We start from the raw sequence: 20,325 nt of genomic DNA, 5'->3' as shown, positions 1-20,325 counted from the left end.
CTGGACTGCAAGGAGGTCAAATCAGTCCATCCTAAAGGAAATCAACCCTGAGTGCTCATTGGAAGGACAGATACTGAAGCTGAAGCTCAAATATTTTGGCCACCTAATGCGAAGAGAAAAGTCACTGGAAAAGACCCTGATGCTAGGAAAGTTTGCGGCAAAAGTAGAAGGGGACGGCAGAGGATGAGATGGCTAGATAGCATGACCGATGCAATGAATATGAACATGAGCATGATCCGGGAGAGAGCAGAGGACAGGAAGGACTGGAGTGCTGTGGTCCATGGGGTCACGAATAGTAGGAAATGACTTAACGACTGAACAACTCAGGACGCCATGTGAGTCTTCACCAGCCCGGCAGCAGCTAGAGGGCCCGCTGCGGGTTGGCCCGGCCGGTGGCTCTGCGGCCTGGCTGCGGAGCAGGGCCGGCTGGGCAGGATTCCGGGGTGGGAGGAACGGATCACCTCCCCCCACCTGTGGAACCCAGCAGAGCCAGGTAAGTGGGGTTTTGTACACCCCTAACCACAACACTGCTATTGTCAAGGCCAACAACAGGAACATGACCTACATTTTCCTTCTCTCCCTCCTGCTTAGCTTCCTTTGCACAATGCTATTCATCAGCCAGCCACAGAAGTTGATGTTAGGGGTGTATAAAACACTTACCTGGCTCCGCTGGGGCCATCTGCATTGGTGTGGATGCGCTCCATGCCCCCCTCCGGAATCCTCCATCCACTGCTGTGCTGTGTCCGCAAATGGTGGCCGGCGTAACAGCCGCCATTTGAGGCCGCAGTCCGGCAGCAACCAGAAGATGTCCTGGAGCTGCCACCATTGGAGCTACCACTGGAGCTGCCTCCGGAGCTGCCACTGCCACTGCCGCCAGGTAGGCTCCGTTCCGTGGGGATTCCGGGGGGTGACGTTGGAGATTGCTGCATTCCGCCACGGACTCCAGGGGGCTGGATTCTAAAGAATCCGGCCTCACTGGACCCCGTGGCAGAATTCTTCAACATCCATAGTTGACGTGTCTTCTTTGTCAGACTATTTTTGGCCTCATCTTCTCAGTGGCGCTTTCTTCTGTGTTGGCAAAAACCATCACTGTGGTTCTGGCTTTCCTAGCCACCAAACCAGGATCGAGAATGAGGAAGTGTGTGGGGAAAGGCCTAGCCAACTCCATTGTTCTTTCCCGCTCCCTTATGCAAGTAGGAATCTATACTGCATGGTTGAGAACTTCGCCTCCATTCCCAGATGTTGACATGCACTCAGGAACAGATGAAATTGTTCTAGAATGCAATGAGGGCTCTGTGACTATGTTTTACTGTGTCCTGGGCTACATGGGCTTCTTGGGCCTTGCCAGCTTCTCTGTGGCTTTCCTCTCCAGGAAGTTACCTGATACTTTCAAGGAAACTGTAGGTAATGATCAACCTTAGGCACAAACCTATTTAATTTGGGATAACAACGGGAGTAATGTGCCTCACAATAGCTTGGCTATATAGAACAGGATACCCTTTCTTTAACAATAAAGATGCACTATGGTTTATCCATTTGTTCTTATTTTTGTATACCAGTGAGGTAGGGATGTACGAAAGGTACTTATCTTACCGAGGATTATACTGATGCTGGGGGGGAGGCATTCCATCCCTCCCCCCGGAATCCTGGCCGGGGGGGGAGGCGCTCCATTCCTCCCCCCCAGAATCCTTGCTGGCCAGCTCCACTCTGCAGGGATTTTGCGGAGCTGCCGGCCGGCTCCGCCAGCAGCCGTACATCCGGTCACTGGCTAGCAGGGACGCAAATGGCGGCGGCCGTAGCCACCGCCGTTTGCGTCCCTGCAGTCAGCCATGATAGGCTACGTAAATGTTTCCATGGCCTATCATGGCTGATTTAAAAAACAAACAAACACGCGAATATGCAAATGGCGGCGCCCATGGGCGCCGCCATTTGCGTTCCTTATTTTGGCACATCTTAGTCTACGTAAACATTTACATAGACTAAGACGGCAAAAATAAGGGGAACGCAAATAGCGTAGACGCTACGCTATTTGCATTCCCCTTATTTTTGCCATCTTAGTCTACGTAAATGTTTATGTAGAATTAGACGTGTCAAAATAAGGAATGCAAATGGTGGCATCCATGGGCGCTGCCATTTGCGTATGCACGTTGTTGTTTTTTAATCAGCTGTGATAGGCTATGTAAACATTTACATAGCCTATCACAGTGGGTTTTTTTAAATCTAGTAGTGATAGGCTACATAAATCTTTACGTACCCTATCACTTTTTTTGTTTTTTGTTTTTGTTTACCTGGAAATGACGGTGGCGGCAGCCGGTTGGAAGACTGGCTGCTGCAGCCACCCCCACCAAACCACCGCTGGAGCCACCTCCGGAGCCGCCGCCGCCAGGAAGATCCGCCTAAGGTAAGTCCCGTCCCGGGGGGGCGAAGGGGTGGGGGGCTGTTCCACCACTGATTTTGGGGGGCTGAATGCACTGGCATTTGGCCTCCCTGAGATCCATGGCAGAACTGTCATACATCCCTACAGTGAGGAAACATTTCCTGATGAAGAACTGTTGACCTTATAGGAAAAGTCTAGGGAGTCGGGGGAATTCAACTGTAGGCTGAGGCAGATCTGAGAGTGAGCAGAGCCAAAAGTGGGAGGGATTTACCTTCCTCTCTCCCCCTCCGTCAGGAGCATAGCAAACTCATTTGTAGTGTTTGAGGGGCGTAGATATCCATAACGCTTGCTTAAGTACATTATTATCGCAATTCCCCTGATAGTAAGCCTCTAAGCATGTGAACATGATTCAAAAGCCCATAGCATGGCCTAGCAGATTCCATACTAATGAGTGAAAGTGTTATTCAGCCCTCTGCCTGGGAAGCAAAGTTTGTTTACAGGTGGCTGTGCTGAGAACCAAATGTTGTTAGTTTATGCTGGGAATGAACGCTAGGGGCGCTTGCTAGTGTCGTGATGTCTAGGGATGTCAGAGAATTCTGCCATGGATCTCTGTGAGGCCGAATGCCAGTGCATTCGGCCCCCCGAAATCCATGGCAGAACGAAGCCCCTGCCCCCCCATGAAAGGCGCGCGGCCGCGCTGCGGCCCCCAATTGCTTCCTCATCATAGCTGTGATAGGCTACATAAATAATTATGTAGCCTATCATGGCTAATGCAGGGACGCCATTTGCGTCCCTGCAGAGGCTGTGATAGGCTCCATAAGTATTTATGTAGCCTATCACAGCAAGCTAAAAAAAACCCACACATTGTATGCAAATGGCAGCGGCTATGGCGGCCGCCATTTGCGTTCCCTTTTTTTCACTGTTTTAGCCTACGTAAATATTTACATAAGCTATTACGGTGAAAAAAAGGGAACGCAAATAGCATAGTGGGTGCTATTTGCATTCATTTTTTTTCACCGTAATAGCTTACGTAAATATTTACGTAAGCTAAAACAGCGGGGGGAAAAGGAACGCAAATAGCGCCCACTATAATATTTGCATTCCTCTTTTTTTTTTGCCGTAATAGCTTACGTAAACATTTATGAAGGCTGAAAGAGCGAAAAGAAGGGAACGCAAATGGCAGCCGCCATAGCCACCGCCATTTGCGTATGCTGTTGTTGTTGGTTTTTTTGCTACAGGCTGCCGAGCAGCCAGATGTCTGGCTGTGGGCGGCCCCGGCCAGCGGCTCCATGGAATAACCATGGAGCGGAGCCAGACAGGTTAGAATTTCGGGGGAGGTGCAGAGCGCCTCCCCCCCACCGTGAATCACCCCGTCGAAAAGGTAAGTGACTTTCATACATCCCTATGTCTTATTGCTAACATGTATGGTATAAAACCCATTTGACCCAATGGCTCTGGGTTCAGAGTAGCTGTCTGATCCAACCACTGGGATCGCCTGTGTGCTGTAAGTTACCCAATAAAGTCTCCTTGTAAGTAAACCTTTGAATCTGGTTTATCACTATCTTGGCACCTCTAACCTAAGAGTTCAACGCCCACGGCCAGGGAAACACACTCTGTCATGGAAGTTTGCAGGCTCTTTAGATGACACCATTTCCTCCAGCCTATCTCGTGTTTACCTCAAACAGAAAAAATGTAGTATTTTCTCCAGCCCAAGGAGCAGGACTGCAATGACCTCCCCATGAAATGCTCCAATAGTGCGAGAAACTGCTCTGTCTGCCTGCTGTGGGTGTTTGTTTTCAGTTGATGTGGGAGCGTGCAGTCAGGATGACAAAGGCATTGAAGATGGGAGTGGGGCATGCAGGATTATATCTGACAGGCTTAAGGGCAAGAATTGCCCGCCATTGCAACTCCTGCCTCTGCTGAAGTCTTGCTGAGGAAGGATTTTCCTCAGTTCCCAGGTGCCTGCCATATAAATGCTTGAGGATGTTTCTCAGTTGGAGAGAGAGGAGGGTAAAATACCTCCCTGCAACAAAGGGAGACATATCTGTAGGGATCTCAGAGAATTCTGCCACGGATCTCAGTGAGGCCAAACACCAGTGCATTTGGCCCCCCGAAATCCATGGCAGAATGAAGCCCCCTGCACCCCACCCCCCACCCCGCAAAATGGGCCTGGAACGGAGGACCTACCTGCTGCCGTCCGTGCTGACTTGCAAATGGCGGCCGCGTCTGCCACTATGCTATTTGCGTTCCCCTTCTTTTTCGCCATAATAGCCTACGTAAATATTTACATAGACTAAAACGGTGAAAAATAGGGAACACAAACGGCGGCCGCCGTAGTCACTGTCATTTTTGTATGCCGTTTTTGTTTTGATTGGCTTGCTGTGATAGGCTACATAAATACTTACGTAGCCTATCACGGCAGCCTGGCTGGATGCAAATGGCGTCCGCTACGGTGGCCGCCATTTGCGTCCGCAGCAGCCCGTCCGTGGCAGGAAATCCAGCTGTGGACGGCCCTGGCCGGCTGTTCCGTGGAGCCACCGTGGAATGGAGCTGGCCGGGCAGGATTCCGGGAGGAGGGAAGGAGCACCTCCCCCCCACTGCAAAAAATTCCACGAAAAGGTAAGTGAGTTTCGTACATCCCTACATATCTGATCCCCCACCCACCCAAGGTCAGAAGCAGCATCCTCTGTTGATTCAGAGCACCCCATTAAGTTCACTAGGGCTTCCTCTCAAGTAAGTGTGCAGAGGGTTGCAGACTTCAAGGGTGATCTTATGTCTACTCAGAAGTAAGTCCCACTGAATCTAACGGAGTTTACCTCCACGAAAGTATGCAGACGTTTGCAGACTTATGGAACAATCTTACATTTTATGTCTACTCAGAAGTAAGTCAGAGGTGTCTTGGGGGCTGCAAGAAAAGACTACAGCAGAAGTCAAGCTATGTAAACAAGAAAACCCTCCTCCCTGCTCATTTGCACACATGCAAGAGAGGGAGGAAGTCACTCCTTCAGTTCAAATCACATGTCTGATATGTAAAGAAGTCCTTCCTAATCCTGCAAAGAAACCGAAAGCAGGACGCTCCAGAAAGGATGTGGATGTGATGGTTTTTTGCTTAATGTAGAAACACCCTCAGTCTCTGATCACCTAGCATCCCCTTATCTATCTCACATTCTCTCTTCTGTCTCTCTTTCTTTCTTTGTTCATGAAGCATTGCTGGATCTGTAATGAGGGATGTCAGAGAATTCCACGACGGATCTCGGTGAGGCCGAATGCAAGTGCATTCGGCCCCCTGAAATCCATCGCGGAATGAAGACCCCACCTCCCCTAACACATGGAAGATGCGTGAAATGGAGCATTTACCTGTTCCCATCGGCGCCAACTTGCGAATGGCGGCCGCCCTACGGCCGCCATTTGCTTCTTCTTCACAGACATGATAGGCTACGTAAATACATAGATAGCCTATCACGGCTAACACAGGGATGCCTTTTGCGTCCCTGCGGAGGCCGTGATAGGCTACGTAAGTATTTATGTAGCCTATCATGGCAGGCTTAAAAAAAAAAAGCGTACGCAAACGGCGGCGGCTATGGTGGCCACCATTTGCGTTCTGTATTTTTTGCCGTTTTAGCCTACATAAATATTTACGTAGGCTATTACGGCCAAAAAATACAGAATGCAAATGGCGCCCACTTCGTCATTTGCATTCCCCTTTATTTTGCTGTAATATCCTACGTAAATATTGACGTAGGCTAAAACGTTGAAAAATACAGAACGCAAATGGCGGCCACCATAGCCGCCACCATTTGCGTATGCTTTTTTTTTTAAGCCTGCCGTGATAGGCTTCATAAATACTTATGTAGCCTATCACGACTCACTACAGGGACGCAAGTGGCGGTGGCTACAACCACCACCATTTGCATCACTGCTGCCCAGCAGGATTCCAGGCAGGATTCGTGGGGGGGGGCGACCGGAGCTCCTCCCCCCCATCAAGGATTCCGGGGGGAGGGACAGAGTTCCTCCACCCCCAGCGGAACCTGGTGGAGCCAGGTAAGCGGGGTTTCATACACCCCGATCTGTAATTGCTGGGCATATGCAGAGACATAAACATTGGCCAACAATTTCCATCCACCCAGTCTTTCCAAGAGAAAGAAAGGGTGGGGGAAGCATCCATGTTTGGATACCATTTCAACATGCTGCAGACACCTTCAGAAAGTGAAATCCAACAGAGTCATTGTATTTTATTCTTTAGCTTCTGTGTGTATAATATACCTCGACTTCAGCAAAGCTTTCGACAGAGTGTCCCATTATCTCCTGACGAGCAAACTAGATCAAAGTGGGCTAGATGAGACAACTCTCTGGTGGATCCACAGTTGTCTCCAGAATCGGACTCCCAGAGGGCTTATCAATGGGATCATCTCAAACTGGGGAGAGGTAATGAGCAGGGTACCGCAGGTCTCAGTACTGGGCCCAATGGTGTTCAATTTTTCTTTTATTAATGACTTGGGGGCTGCTTTGAGAAGTACACAGTGTGGAAATCCACTTCTTCCAGCACAGTTGATCCAGCTTAAATGTGAATCTAACCCCTGGAGGGCCAATGGGCCCACATACACAGAGCAAGATGCCAGCTATGACCAAGAACCTCCATGATATTATGAGTGATGTAGAACCAGTGGGATGGCATTAAGTTAAGGAACATAGATTGACCCAGGCAGGACCATCCTATCACCAAGGAAACATATTCTTTCTCTGGCTCCAGAACATCTATAATTGCTGGTCTTCCTCTGGTTCATTTCTATCCAGCTATTGGAGTGATGATAATTATGTTGAGACATGAGAAAACATGTTCTTCCACAATACAAGTGGGAATATAGAACTTTGAGTTCAGTCCCCTACAATTATGAAAAGGACTGTGATTAAGTCTGCTGCGTATACAATCCCCTGTGGAGTTCCACTGGCCAACTACCAAAGAAATAAAGGAGATTTGGAGAGATCATTAAATATTCCCCAGCATCATTGGGCACAAAGGCTGGGGATGAGAGATGGACAAGTCTACATCAAACTGATTACTAATACTTCTCATTTAGAGTCTGCACTTCATGCCTATCAGCATATGAAACAACCACTCAAATTGGGTCATCTTGATCATTGGTAACCGTAAGAGAGGTTATATGAACATAAGGTGGATTGGCAGTTAGGATGGTAGTTTTAGTGGTATTGCAGCTGATGATCCTCCCACACGTTGTGTGCAAACCTCATGTTGTTAACTGTGGAATATGGGATCCCCTGCCTATTCTTCAAAGGTATTTTCAAGCAGGAGAATTCGTCTTCAGTGGCCTTCTTTATCAGAGCATGGTTTACTCTTCTCCAAATGCCTTCAACAAAATACCTCCTAGGACAATATTTGAAAATGTTATGTAAGTTATTACCATGTATACCTCCAGCAGCCAGTTCATACTGCACTGAAGGAGATAAGAGGTGAAAGCAGGGGTATTAAACCAGCCTTGCTGAAAGAATTGCTGTTTTGGGGTTTCACCCCATCCTCTTCTAGCTGCATTCCTTTTCCCTTGTATGTTGTGTCTTTTCAGATTGCAAACCAGTGGACAGGGAATATCTTGTATAGTTGATTATGTGTAAGCTGCTCTGGGAGCCTCTTTGGCTGAGGAGCAGCATGAAAATACTTCAAATAAATAATAGTAATTTGAAGGTTAATAAACTTGCCGTTCTAGGACTAGAGTTAAGATTATCACATTTTGGCTCAAGATACACAAAGCCAGGAAATTGGAAGCTAAGTCTGATGTCTTAAGTGACATGCCTGCTGATCAGGGATGATGTTGTGCAATGTCACAAGTTGTGCTTGCTTACAATGCAATACAATCCCTTTGAAGTAGTCAGCATTCTAACTTCAGAGTGGAACTGAGCGCACCTGACATCGCTTTGCAGCAGTTGCTGCCATAGGTTTTAATGGGAAAAAATCTCCTTTAATAATAGATGATCCACTGCTCAGAATTTTACCAAACCAATGAAAACACATCTCCTCAACAAGCTGAACTAATGCACATTGGTTATTTTTTTACCACAAGTTGAAAGGAGTATATTCTATGATGAGACAGAACTTGGAGTTGGAAAAACAAATGTATCCAGTTTCAGAACAATTTAACTTGCTGTGCTTCTCAAACTGGTTTGACATTTTGCACAAGTATGAACCTCTTCAGGTAGATGGAGGATGTGTTCTTTCAGGTAGTTAGTTCTACATATGTCATTGTCATCATCATCAGCATTCTGAGCTTTTAACAGTGAAATATTTTTGTGTGTGACTCAACTTAAGTAATGGGGCCCTTCTGTGCCACTTTGATGAATAAACGACACCACATGGAACTATTCAAGTACAGATTAATTGACAATAATGAAAGGATACACCTTGCCGACCCCTTTTAGTTATTGCAATAAGGTTGGATAATACACCCCTTGGACCATGGCAGTGTTTGAAAAAGTTGTTGTTGTTGTTGTTCAGTCGTTCAGTCGTGTCCGACTCTTCGTGACCCCATGGACCATAGCACGCCAGGCCTTCCTGTCCTGCGCTCTCTCCCTGAGTGTGCTCAAGTTCATATTCATTGCATCGGTGATGCTATCTAGCCATCTCATCCTCTGCCGTCCCCTTCTCCTTTTGCCTTCAGTCTTTCCCAGCATCAGGGTCTTTTCCAGGGAGTTTTCTCTTTGCATTAGGTGGCCAAAATATTTGAGCTTCAGCTTCAGTATCTGTCCTTCCAATGAGCACTCAGGGTTGATTTCCTTTAGTATGGACTGATTTGACCTCCTTGCAGTCCAGGGGACTTGTAAGAGTCTTCTCCAGCACCACAGTTCGAAAGCATCCATTCTTCGGCGCTCAGACTTCCTTATAGTCTAGCTCTCACAGCCATACATTACTACTGGGAAAACCATAGCTTTGATTAGACGGACCTTTTTCGGCAAGGTGATGTCTCTGCTTCTTACTATGCTGTCTAGGTTGGCCATAGCTTTCCTCCCAAGGAGCAAGCATCTTTTAATTTCATGGCTACAGTCACTGTCTGCGGTGATCTTGGAGCCCAAGAAAGTAAAATCTGTCACTGCTTCCATTTCTTCCCCTTCGATATGCGAGGAAGTGATGGGGCCAGATGCCATGATCTTCGTTTTTTTTAATGTTGAGTTTCAAACCAGCTTTTGCACTCTTCTCTTTCACCCTCAACAAGAGGCTTTTGAGATCCTCTTCACTTCCTGCCATTAGGGTGGTATCGTCTGCATATCGGAGGTTGTTGATAATTCTCCCAGCAATCTTAATTCCGACCTCTGATTCATCCAACCCGGCATTTCTCATGATGTACTCCGCATATAAGTTAAATAAGCAGGGTTACAATATGCAGCCTTGTCGTACTCCTTTCCCAATTTTGAACCACTCGGTTGTTCCATGTCTGGTTCTTACTGTTGCTTCTTGACCCTCGTACAGGTTTCTCAGGAGACAGGTAAGGTGGTCTGGTACTCCCATCTCTTTAAGAATTTGCCACAGTTTGTTGTGATCCACACAATCAAAGGCTTTAGCGTAGTCAATGAAGCAGAAATAGACGTTTTTCTGGAATTCTCTTGCTTTCTCTATGATGCAGCGAATGTTGGCGATTTGATCTCTAGTTCCTCTGCCTCTTCGAAACCCAGCTTGTACTTCCGGTAGTTCTCGGTTCGCATACTGCTGAAGCCTAGCTTGTAGGATTTTGAGCATCACCTTGCTGGCATGTGAAATGAGCGCAATTGTGCGGTAGTTTGAACACTCTTTGGCGTTGCCCTTCTTTGGAATTGGAAGGTAAACTGACCTTTTCCAGTCTTGCGGCCATTGCTGAGTGTTCCAAATTTGTTGGCATATTGAATGCAGCACTTCAACAGCATCATCTTTTAGGATTTTAAATAGCTCAGCTGGAATACTGTCATCTCCGCTAGCTTTGTTGTTACTAATGCTTCCTAAGGCCCACTTGACTTCACTCTCTAGGATGTCCGGCTCAAGTTCAGTGACCGCACTATCATGGCTATCAGGGACATTCAGTGCTTCTGGGACTGAAAAGAGAGTTCACAGAGGTTCCTCGCTCTTTGATTAATTTATCTCTAGCTGGTTATTCAGGGTAATATCTGTACAGTGCAGAGTAGTCTATTAAGCAAAGGTGTCAGCAGGGTGCTTAGGACATGCTTGACCTGCTGTTTAGGATGTGGAGAGTTTCAGGATTGGAGTATATTACCCACAGATACAATGGACTGGCCAATTCTAATCATAACCCTTGTGACTCCTGAGTGGTGGTTTGTATTCTGGATGGCATTGTTATTATTTCTGTAGTTACCTGGGAGCGACTTCTATTGATCAAATCAACAGAGGAAGAATGCATGCATTTACTAGGCTTTGCAACCTTTGCCAGAGTATTCTCCTGGTCCCTAACAGTGACCAATCACAGCAGCTGCTTCTGGAACCATCACAGATGGTGAGCCAAGGTGTGGGGTAATGGAAATTCTGATAGCCGGCATGTGATATATGTGTTCAGAGTCAGCATGTCTGAAGCTTCTCTGCGAGAGAATGAACTCATAGAATCATAGAATAGTAGGGATGGAAGGAGCTTATAAGACCATCAAGTCCAACCCCTCATAATAGACAGTATTTCAAAATCATAACTACAAATGGTAATAAAAAGATGCACAACACAGTGCAAAAAAAATAATATGTACATGACATGTTTGTGAAACAAAATGAAAATCTCCTTCTAGTGTAATGACTGATAACTACCAGCACATCTTGGCCTTGGCATTTGCGGTGAAGGAGATCAATGACAACCCCCATCTCTTACCTAATATTACTGTGGGATTTGAGATTTATGACACCTACTCAAATCAGATGCTGGCCAATCGTGCCATGATGCAGTTTATTTCTCCAAGGAACATTCTTCTCCCCAACTACAACTGTGGCATCCATGGAGTCTCAAGAGCCATCATTGAGGGACTTTATGCAGGTATCTCACACCAGATCACCACTGTTTTGGGCATCTACAAAATTCCACAGGAAAGATGGTGGTGTGGATTGTAAGATTAACAATTGAGCCTGCAATGCGGACAGCAGGGCATCAATTGCACCCATTCTTGGAGATGTCTGATCAGGCCATGGCCACACGCATGCCTTAGTTATATCCTATGTCTACTTCGGTAACAGGGTCTATGTGGAGCTGCCTTTGAAAGTGTTCAGAAATGTCAGTTGATCCAGGATGCACAGCCAGAAGCATCACTGGGGCTGGTTACAGGGAGGGAGCACATGACTCCCTTGTTACAGGGACTTCACTGGCTTCCAGTCCATTTCACTGGCTACTGCTCTGTTTCCAGACATGATTAGATCCTAACTGAAAGGAGATGAACTTCAAAGTCCTACACAACTTGGGAGCAGGCTACATGACATAATGCAGTTTCCCATAGAAGTCTCCCCAGGTGTTATGATCTTCCGGAGATTCCCTTCTCTCAGTTCCACTGCTCTCAGAGGCATGTTTGGTGGGGACACAAAAGAGGGTCTTCTAGTGACCACTCCCAGGCTGTGGAATTCCCTGCAAATGGAAGCTAGGTTGTCTCCCTCCATCTCTGCTGTCCTTCCAGTGGTAGGAAAAGATATTTTCATTCAGCTAGTCCCTTGGCATAATAACTGGTTTATTGGTTGAGTGGGTTTTATTGGGTTGGTGCTGTATTTATTTCTCTTTTTTTTTTGTATGATTTAATTCTGTTTTTAATCTGTTTAGCTTTATGATTGTTTTAACTCCGTTCATTTAAAACTTGGTTTTATACTGTCAACTGCATTGAGTGCCATCTTTAATGGGAAGTGGGGTATAAATCAGTTATCCACTAAATAACTGATAAATATATACACTGATTCACCCATTCCTTTTCTTTGCACATGTAAGTTTGTCAATTGCTGGCAAAAGGGACGGTTGCCATCAGCCTCAGCAAAATCGGACTACAATATTTAACTTGGGACTGACTCGTCCCTCTCAGGTGAACTCTCTCTTGGAACCATCTCAGTATGGACTTTCTGTACCAATCCATTTATCTCTGGTTCCCAGTCACCATGACTGCAGGGCATTTCCCCTACTACCCCTTTGAAAAAAATTGATACACTTGCTGATGCTACCACCCTTCATATAACCTTTGTCACATGTTTCATCTGCTTTTCCTCAAATTGTGCTGTGTTCTCCTGTCTTCCAACTCTATCTTCAACCTCTGAAGCACATTTTGGCACTTGAGTGAACATGGAATGCTCTGAACACAACATATGAAACCAAAATATTTTGTTTGTTTACTGAATGTAGAGATTGATTATGATAATGATGATGATAGATGATAGATGATTGATAGATGATAGATAGATAGATAGATAGATAGATAGATAGATAGATAGATAGATCAAGCTGATGCCAGTTGGTTAAAATATCCAGTTTAAACTGTTGAAGAAATGAATTCTTCCACTGATCATGTAACTGTCATCTTCCTTCCATGAAACAAGTGCAATACTTACATTCTTAATTATTTTTTAATGTTTTTATAAGTCATATCAATGAAGAAAAAAGTCCGTTCACAAATGAATAAAGAAATAAAAAGTGAGGGAAAGGCACTGTAAGAAAGTGAAGAATCCACATGGTATTTTGTAGGAATATCATGCCTAAAACCGCACAATATAGTCTTTCAAAAAAGTTCAGTTAACTTTAGGGATTAAGAACTGTCTTTTAAAAATGTACTACTGCATGCATGTGTGCTCCCCACACACTCCTGTTTCATTTTGATTCTTTTAAAAAAAGTGCATATCCCACAACACCATTTCCTTGAACTGTCTTTAGCTCTTGTACACATTTGACGCAGTGAGGATGGATAGGAACCAAGTCCGTTCCTTGTACCAGCTGGTCCCCGATGATACACATCAGCACAGGGGAGTTCTTCAATTACTGTGCCACTTCAAATGGACATGGATTGGGTTGTTTGCCGTGGATAGTGTAAATTTAGAATGGTTCATGCAGAACATGTTTCCAGTATTTTCCCAGAATGGCATTTGTTTCGCTTTCATGGAATCGTTTACCAATTTAGGTTACCTTGCTGAGAAGGGAGAGTTCATGAACTGGGCACTGGGGCTTTGTGAGAAAGCAATGAACAGCAAAGCCACGGTATTGGTCTTTGATGGAGATGATCCTTCCATGCTGATCTTTAGATGGCTGCTGAATCTGTCACAAATGGTAGATACAATGCAAAAACCAAAAGGCAAAGTGTGGATTCTGACAGCCCAGCCAGAGTTAAAATCTTATGGCAAGGAACAACGCAGTTGGAATATACAGACCTTCCATGGGGCGATATCTGTTGGAATTCACTCAAATGAACTTAAAGGTTTCCCAGAATTTCTTCAGAGTAGAAACCCTACCAGCAATAAAGATGACGGATTTATCAGAGACTTCTGGTCACATGCCTTTGACTGTGTACTCCCAGATTCTGTTCTGGGAAACACAGGAGGGGAGAACTGCACTGGAGAAGAGAAGATTGAGAGGCTTCCCAGGAATATCCTTCCAATTAGTGTAACTGGTCACAGCTATAGCATCTACAATGCTGTCTATTCTGTGGCTCACGCTCTACATATGATGTATTCATCCAAACAAAAACACATCAAAGGAGAGAAAGAGAAAATGCACTCATGGCAGGTAATGGGCTCAACCATCTAATGTGGTTCTCAGTTTTATATTAAGGGCACTGTCCTATAGAGATAGTGGGCAACTCCTGACCTTGAAGGATTCTGACTATCCTATGCAGGGTAGATGGTGCATGGAGGGGATCATCTCCTCCTTGGTGCAGTTAGGTGTGTATGGATTGTACTCACCCTCGTCCACCCATGGGTCTGCAGGGGGTGGGGAGGAGATCCGGTCCTCCCCACAGAATCCTCCCTGGCCAGCTGCTCTCCACCGCAAGTCTGCGGAGTCGCTGGCCAGCTGCAGCTTCTGCCGGACTTCCAGCCACAGCCAGTCTGTGGTCGCAAATGGCATCTGGCGTAGTGGACCCCATTTGCATCCCAAACTTTTGCCGGGATGGGTTACGTAAATCTTTACATAGCCTATCACAGCAAAGAGCAGTGGTGCAAATGGCATCTGCTATGCCGGATGCCATTTGCGTCCACAAACAAGCAGCAGCGGATGGCAGAGGATGGACAGCGGCAGGTACAATGCGGCCTGCACAGATTACCCCGGGTGGCAGAGGTGAGTCTTTCGTTCTGCAGCGGACTCTGGGGGATACCATGTGATACGTTGCACTTATCATCCAATATCAATGTTGGCAGGGGAAGTCATCATTAATCCAACTATGACAGTTGTGCCCACACCATGGGAGAGTGTACAGCAGGAGGGCAAGAAATATGCTGGCACAGTAAATGGCTTACAGCTGGCCACAACTGTTCCTTCGCTACAGCTGAAATCACATTTGGCGGCTTATCAGGCAAGAATCCTTTCAGAGTGTTGACTGAGACGATTATCCAGCTCTTATGCTAGTGAAACACATTAAGGGATGGAAGGCAGATTGAGGCCCACCATAGGGATGTACTTACCTTATTCCTCACTGGGGCATCTATGGTGGCGGGGAGGCATTCCGTCCCTCCCCCCAGAATCCTTCCCGGCTGGCTCCGCTGAGCTGTTGGCAGAGGCCGGCCGCAGCGGAGTTCTGTCAGCAGCTGGGCTGCTGCAGCCACAAATGGCAGTCATCGTAGTGGCCGCCATTTGCATCCTTGCAGGCAGCCGTGATAGGCTCCATAAGTATTTAAATAGCCTATTACGGCAAAAAGCAGGGACACAAATGATGGCTGCTACGCGATTTGCACCCCTGCTCTTTGCCGTGATAGACTGCGTAACTATTTACGTAGCCTATCACGGCTGCCTGCAAGGACGCAAATGGCGGCCACTATGATGACCGCCATTTGTGCTGCAGCAGCCCGGCAGCGGTAGGCCGGGAGACCAGCCAGAGCCGCCACCGCTGGAGCCACCACCAGAGCTACCGCCGCATCCACCCCAGGTAAGCTCCATCCCAGGGGGATTCCACGGGGTGGCGGGGGGCAGGAGGCTGTTCTGCCGTGGATTCCAGGCAGAATTCTCTGACATCCCTAGCCTGCCACAATGCAGACCAATAGTCATCACTGCCAACCTGGGTGGGAGGTGGACATGCAAGCCCGCAATCTAAGCTAGTCCTTGAAATGACACCCTGAACAGAGGCACCACAAGAGTCAGACCGTGGGGCCTAGATCTGGGACCCTATGGTCCAGGGAACCTAAAACAACAACCCCCACATGACAATCCGTGCTGTGGGTGGGGTGCCATCAGGAGTGGCGGGGATGATGGAGGCTCCTCCTCCTGCCAAGCCACTGCTGAAGAATCTGGTTGAGTCTGAAGCACCGAGATGCAACATCTTAAAGCCCTCAGCATTACTGAATTTGAGTAGCACATCAGTCGCTGCCTTTGGGAGGACACAGACAATGTAGGTGCTGGAGAAGCAAAAAGCCAACCCCTTCAAAGCTCATTGGCTGCATAGACACAAGCGCAGTCTCTGATTGGTTCAGCTCCAACAAAGGAGAACAATACCTCAATTTGAAGACAGATGCCATGGGGATGCAGTCTTGGCTGGCCTGCCAGCACCACAGCACCTTCCCTTGGCACCAGGCTGGGAGGAGGGGGAGCTGGTGCCACTGCCTCCCCATGTATTTTCCTTAAAAAAAAAAGTGTGTGTGTTTAACTCTGCAAAATATTCCTTTCTTTCTTCTCTGCTTCCCTCTTTCTTTCTTTGAAATGTGCATGTTTTCCTTTTCTAACTAGCTCCACCATTTTCTGCAACACGTCTCCTTTAACAACAGTGCTGGGGATATAGTTTCATTTAAGGAAAATGGGGAAATAGTTGGAGAATTTGATGTTATAAACTGGGTCACATTCCCCAATCAGTCTTTCGTTAGAGTGAAAGTTGGAAGGATGGATCCCCAGGCTCCAACAGATCAAGCATTGAAGATTCATGAAAATGACATTGTTTGGCACAGCTCATTTAACCAGGTAGGACTTCAGTGCAGATGTCTTGGGAATCATACCAAGGTCAGTATTATTTATTACTATTGTTCCATTTATTACATTTATAACCCACCTTTTTTCCCCCTTAAGGAACCCGAGACAGCACACATAATTCTCCTCTCCATTTTAGCCTCCCAACAGCAACTCTGGGAGGTGGGTTGGGCTGAGAGTCAGTGACTGGCCCAAAGTCATCCAGTGAGCTTCCATAGCCGATTGGGGACTAGAACCCAGATGTCCTGACTCCCAGTCCAGCACTCTAGCCACAGCACCACACTGGCTCTCAGTAAGTGGTGATGACTTTGAGGGATGTTGTCTCCTGTGAAATGATACATCAAAATGTTTTGTACTGAAAACCACAGTGAAAGACCTCTGCCCCCCATGCCGCATGTGTGTGTTTGTGTGTGTGTCTATGGATTCCATCCATTATCTACAGTGACACACTGAATATCAGGTTTAGCTCATTTGTACAACTCTGGCATTAGAGACCTCAAAATAATAGCTCTGTCCCTGTGAGGGAAATGATGTGGAGTTCAACCAAACATTTGCAAGTGTACACACTATGAATCTTTCTTTCTTTCACTTTACATCTCCTGGATTCTGTGGTCTTCACAGGAGCCATAATGCCTCATATCATTACTGTGCTTGGCATGCAAAAGTGGATCCCTGATATCATGCAATGCTAGGCTTCACATAGACACAATGGATCCCATTGCTTTTGCTCCATTTGCCACAGTTAGAAGACTGCTCGCCATGCTCAGGAAACAAGCAAACATTTCAGTATACCATAGTACAGGGCAACTTCTAGTATGCTTAGGTAATTTGGGAAGAATTTTTTTTTTTTTTAAAGGAATAAATACATACATACATTTTCCTGGACTCTCCGAATTCCAGTCCCATGCTTATGAAGATTAACATTCTCCTCTTTCAATTGAGGGAATAGGCCCAACCCCTTTCGATGTGCAATGACAAGTGTCGCCCTGGTTATCAGAAGAACAAGAAGGAGGGGGAACCATTCTGCTGCTACGACTGCATTCCATGTCAGGAAGGGAAGATATCGGATAAGCATGGTGAGAGTTGTAGCATGCAGAGATGTGACCCAGATGAGGAATTGGAGAACCAGGGATGCTCGAGCTCACTCAGAGATTCTGAACTTAATTTCCAAATGTGTTTTGGCTTCTTCCCATTTTTGTTTGTGTTTCAGTTTGTTTGAATGGGGAAAGTGCCCACTTGTCTAATGTTGGGCATTTTTAAAGTTGTGTATTCTTAACGGAGAATTTTCCAGATGTGAATAGAACTGTATGAATTTGAGAATATTTTTCGAGAGTATGCAGTCCCATTCATGTTTGTTGTTGTCAACATGGCACTTTGGAGTGATTTGTGAACTGAAATTCTAATAATCCCTGAAACATATTGCTTTTACTTTGGAGAAAGATCCATGCATTTGTGGAGTTCAGTGGGGCATTACTTTTACATTGAAATCTGATTTGTAATTCCCTAGGGTGTGTGTGTGTGTGTGTGTGTGTGTGTGCGTGTGCGTGTAGCTGATATCTGTCAGTCTTAAGGCAATTGTGTTATAGAAATGGGGCACCACAATTCTTTGCCTAGTGAGAGACTGCCTGCTGTTCCATGTTGAAAAAGGCGATGAAGCCATATGATTGGCATGAGATTGGTCAAAATCCTCCGATATCAGGAAACATGATTGTTTTAACCCTAACGCACATAAAGAATGCAGAAGTGAGTCAAGGGAATAAGCAGATATAATGCTAACCACATAGGAATCCACCACCTCAAGTGTCATGGCAAAAACTACTTGGATGTAAACACAATGATGCCACATCTGTTGGGAAAATAAGAAGCCCAGCACACACTAACCAAGGCACAACAAAGGATAGGAGAGAAAGATATGTGTGATATAGATAGGTGACAGGTAGATGGATAGATGGATAGATGGATAGATGGATGGATGATATTTGATTCAGGGAAGCTGCAATGCTCAAGTAAGAAAAATAGGGCTCCTAGGTAAAGTTCATGCCAAAATGCTTAATTCATCACCCTTGAGAGCACATATGTCCTATGGAATCAATATCAGAAAAACGTTCTGTGCTCTCAACATGTGCCAATATTAGGGTCAACTTTTCCCAAACATAAACACAGAATATAATACTTGTTGAAGAGGAAGTAGTAAGATCTTTCTCGATTTATTCCTTATTATAATTGCTTTATTAAAAATGAAAAAACTTAAGTAGCTTTACAATATGGCAACTTCTATGATTGATATACATTCTTCCCCTCCCTTTTTTAGACATAGATGACTGTTCTCCATGTCCAGCTGACCAGTATCCAAATAAAGAGAAAACCGTATGCATTCCGAAGATCGTAACCTTCTTGACTTATGAAGAACCTTTGGGGACCAGTTTAGCCATTGGTGCTCTTTTCTTTTCTTTGATCACCCTTCTGGTGCTAGGGACATTTATGAAACACCACAACACTGCTATTGTCAAGGCCAACAACAGGAACATCACCTACATTCTCCTTCTCTCCCTCCTGCTTTGCTTCCTTTGTGCAATGCTATTCATCGGCCAGCCACAGAAGTTGACGTGTTTTCTTCGTCAAACTATTTTTGGCCTCATCTTCTCAGTGGCACTTTCTTCTGTGTTGGCAAAAACCATCACCGTGGTTCTGGCTTTCCTAGCCACCAAACCAGGATCGAGAATGAGGAAGTGGGTGGGGAAAGGCCTGGCCAACTCCATTGTTCTCTCTTGCTCCCTTATTCAAGTAGGCATCTGTACTGGGTGGTTGACAACTTCGCCTCCATTCCCAGATGTCGACATGCACTCAGGAACAGATGAAATTGTGCTAGAATGCAATGAGGGCTCTGTGACCATGTTTTACTGTGTCCTGGGCTACATGGGCTTCTTGGGCCTTGCCAGCTTCTCTGTGGCTTTCCTCTCCAGGAAGTTACCCGATACTTTCAATGAAGCCAAGTTTATTACTTTCAGCATGTTGGTCTTTTGCAGTGTTTGGTTATCCTTTGTCCCAGCCTACCTGAGTACCAAGGGAAAATACATGGTAGCTGTGGAAATCTTCTCAATGTTCGCTTCCAGCACTGGGTTGCTGAGCTGCATCTTTTCCCCCAAGTGGTACATTATTGTCCTGAAGTCTGAGTTGAACAATAGGGAACAGCTGATGAGGAGAAATGATTTCAGAAAGTAAGGGTGCAAGAACAGAAGAATTTAAGATAATGACAAACAGAGTGGAAGTACTGGAAAATAATGCACAAATTGTAACTTTGGAGCTAGAATGTTAGTAGGATGCCTTAGCTTGGTTTGAGCTTAAAGTCAAGGAATGCTCGTTATGTTTTAGAGGGGTCATGGTAAGTTATGTCAGCGCAGAACCTGACCTCAGAACGGAATTGGTAAAGACTATAGCAGCCTATTTTTAAAGAAAACTATATTTATTTTATTTTGTATAAGTGAAATGAACAATACCAACAACATAGTCAAAACCTACATTTTGCAACACTACAGTATTCTGGGGAAGAAAAAAAATAAGGAGCGAAGCAAAAGAAAAGGAGAAAGAAAGAAAGAAAGAAAGGAAGGAAGGAAGGAAGGAAGGTAGACAAAAGATTATATGTAAGCTTCAATGAAAGCAAACCAAATATCCAAATAAAAGTCCAGTTGCAAATTATACCTATACAGAACTCTTCCAGACATTGCAGGTATTATTAAATCTTCAATCTGCTGCTCCATAAACTGTTAGCCTTGTTGTTCAATGTTATAACCTCAGTCTTATAGCAAATAAACGGGAGCAAAGTATCCATTTCCATTAACCATATATTACCAT

General features: G+C 45.6%; 1 protein-coding gene across 1 annotated transcript; it reads left to right on the top strand.

Annotated features, from left to right (window-relative positions):
- The first annotated feature begins 11,147 nt into the window (after positions 1-11,147).
- On the top strand, positions 11,148-19,695 carry LOC146341832 (vomeronasal type-2 receptor 26-like). The gene is made up of 5 exons (XM_084807051.1): positions 11,148-11,385; positions 13,490-14,091; positions 16,240-16,467; positions 17,423-17,549; positions 18,785-19,695. Exons 1-5 carry the CDS (start codon positions 11,148-11,150, stop codon positions 19,693-19,695), a joined length of 2,106 nt encoding a protein of 701 aa, XP_084663177.1.
- The last annotated feature ends 630 nt before the right edge of the window (positions 19,696-20,325 follow it).

Source organism: Heloderma suspectum, chromosome 6 (genome assembly GCF_057233095.1).
Source record: "Heloderma suspectum isolate Gila_16-S chromosome 6, 16-S_ref, whole genome shotgun sequence".
Taxonomy (NCBI): Eukaryota; Metazoa; Chordata; class Lepidosauria; order Squamata; family Helodermatidae; genus Heloderma; species Heloderma suspectum.
This window is presented reverse-complemented; position numbering and strand designations above follow the sequence as displayed.

Coding starts and splice junctions, on each gene's coding strand:
- LOC146341832 (XM_084807051.1), top strand. CDS start 11,148: ATGACTGATAACTACCAGCACATCTTGGCCTTGGCATTTGCGGTGAAG. Junction 11,386..13,489: donor CATTGAGGGACTTTATGCAG/GTATCTCACACC, acceptor TTACCAATTTAG/GTTACCTTGCTGAGAAGGGA. Junction 17,550..18,784: donor GAAGATATCGGATAAGCATG/GTGAGAGTTGTA, acceptor TCCCTTTTTTAG/ACATAGATGACTGTTCTCCA.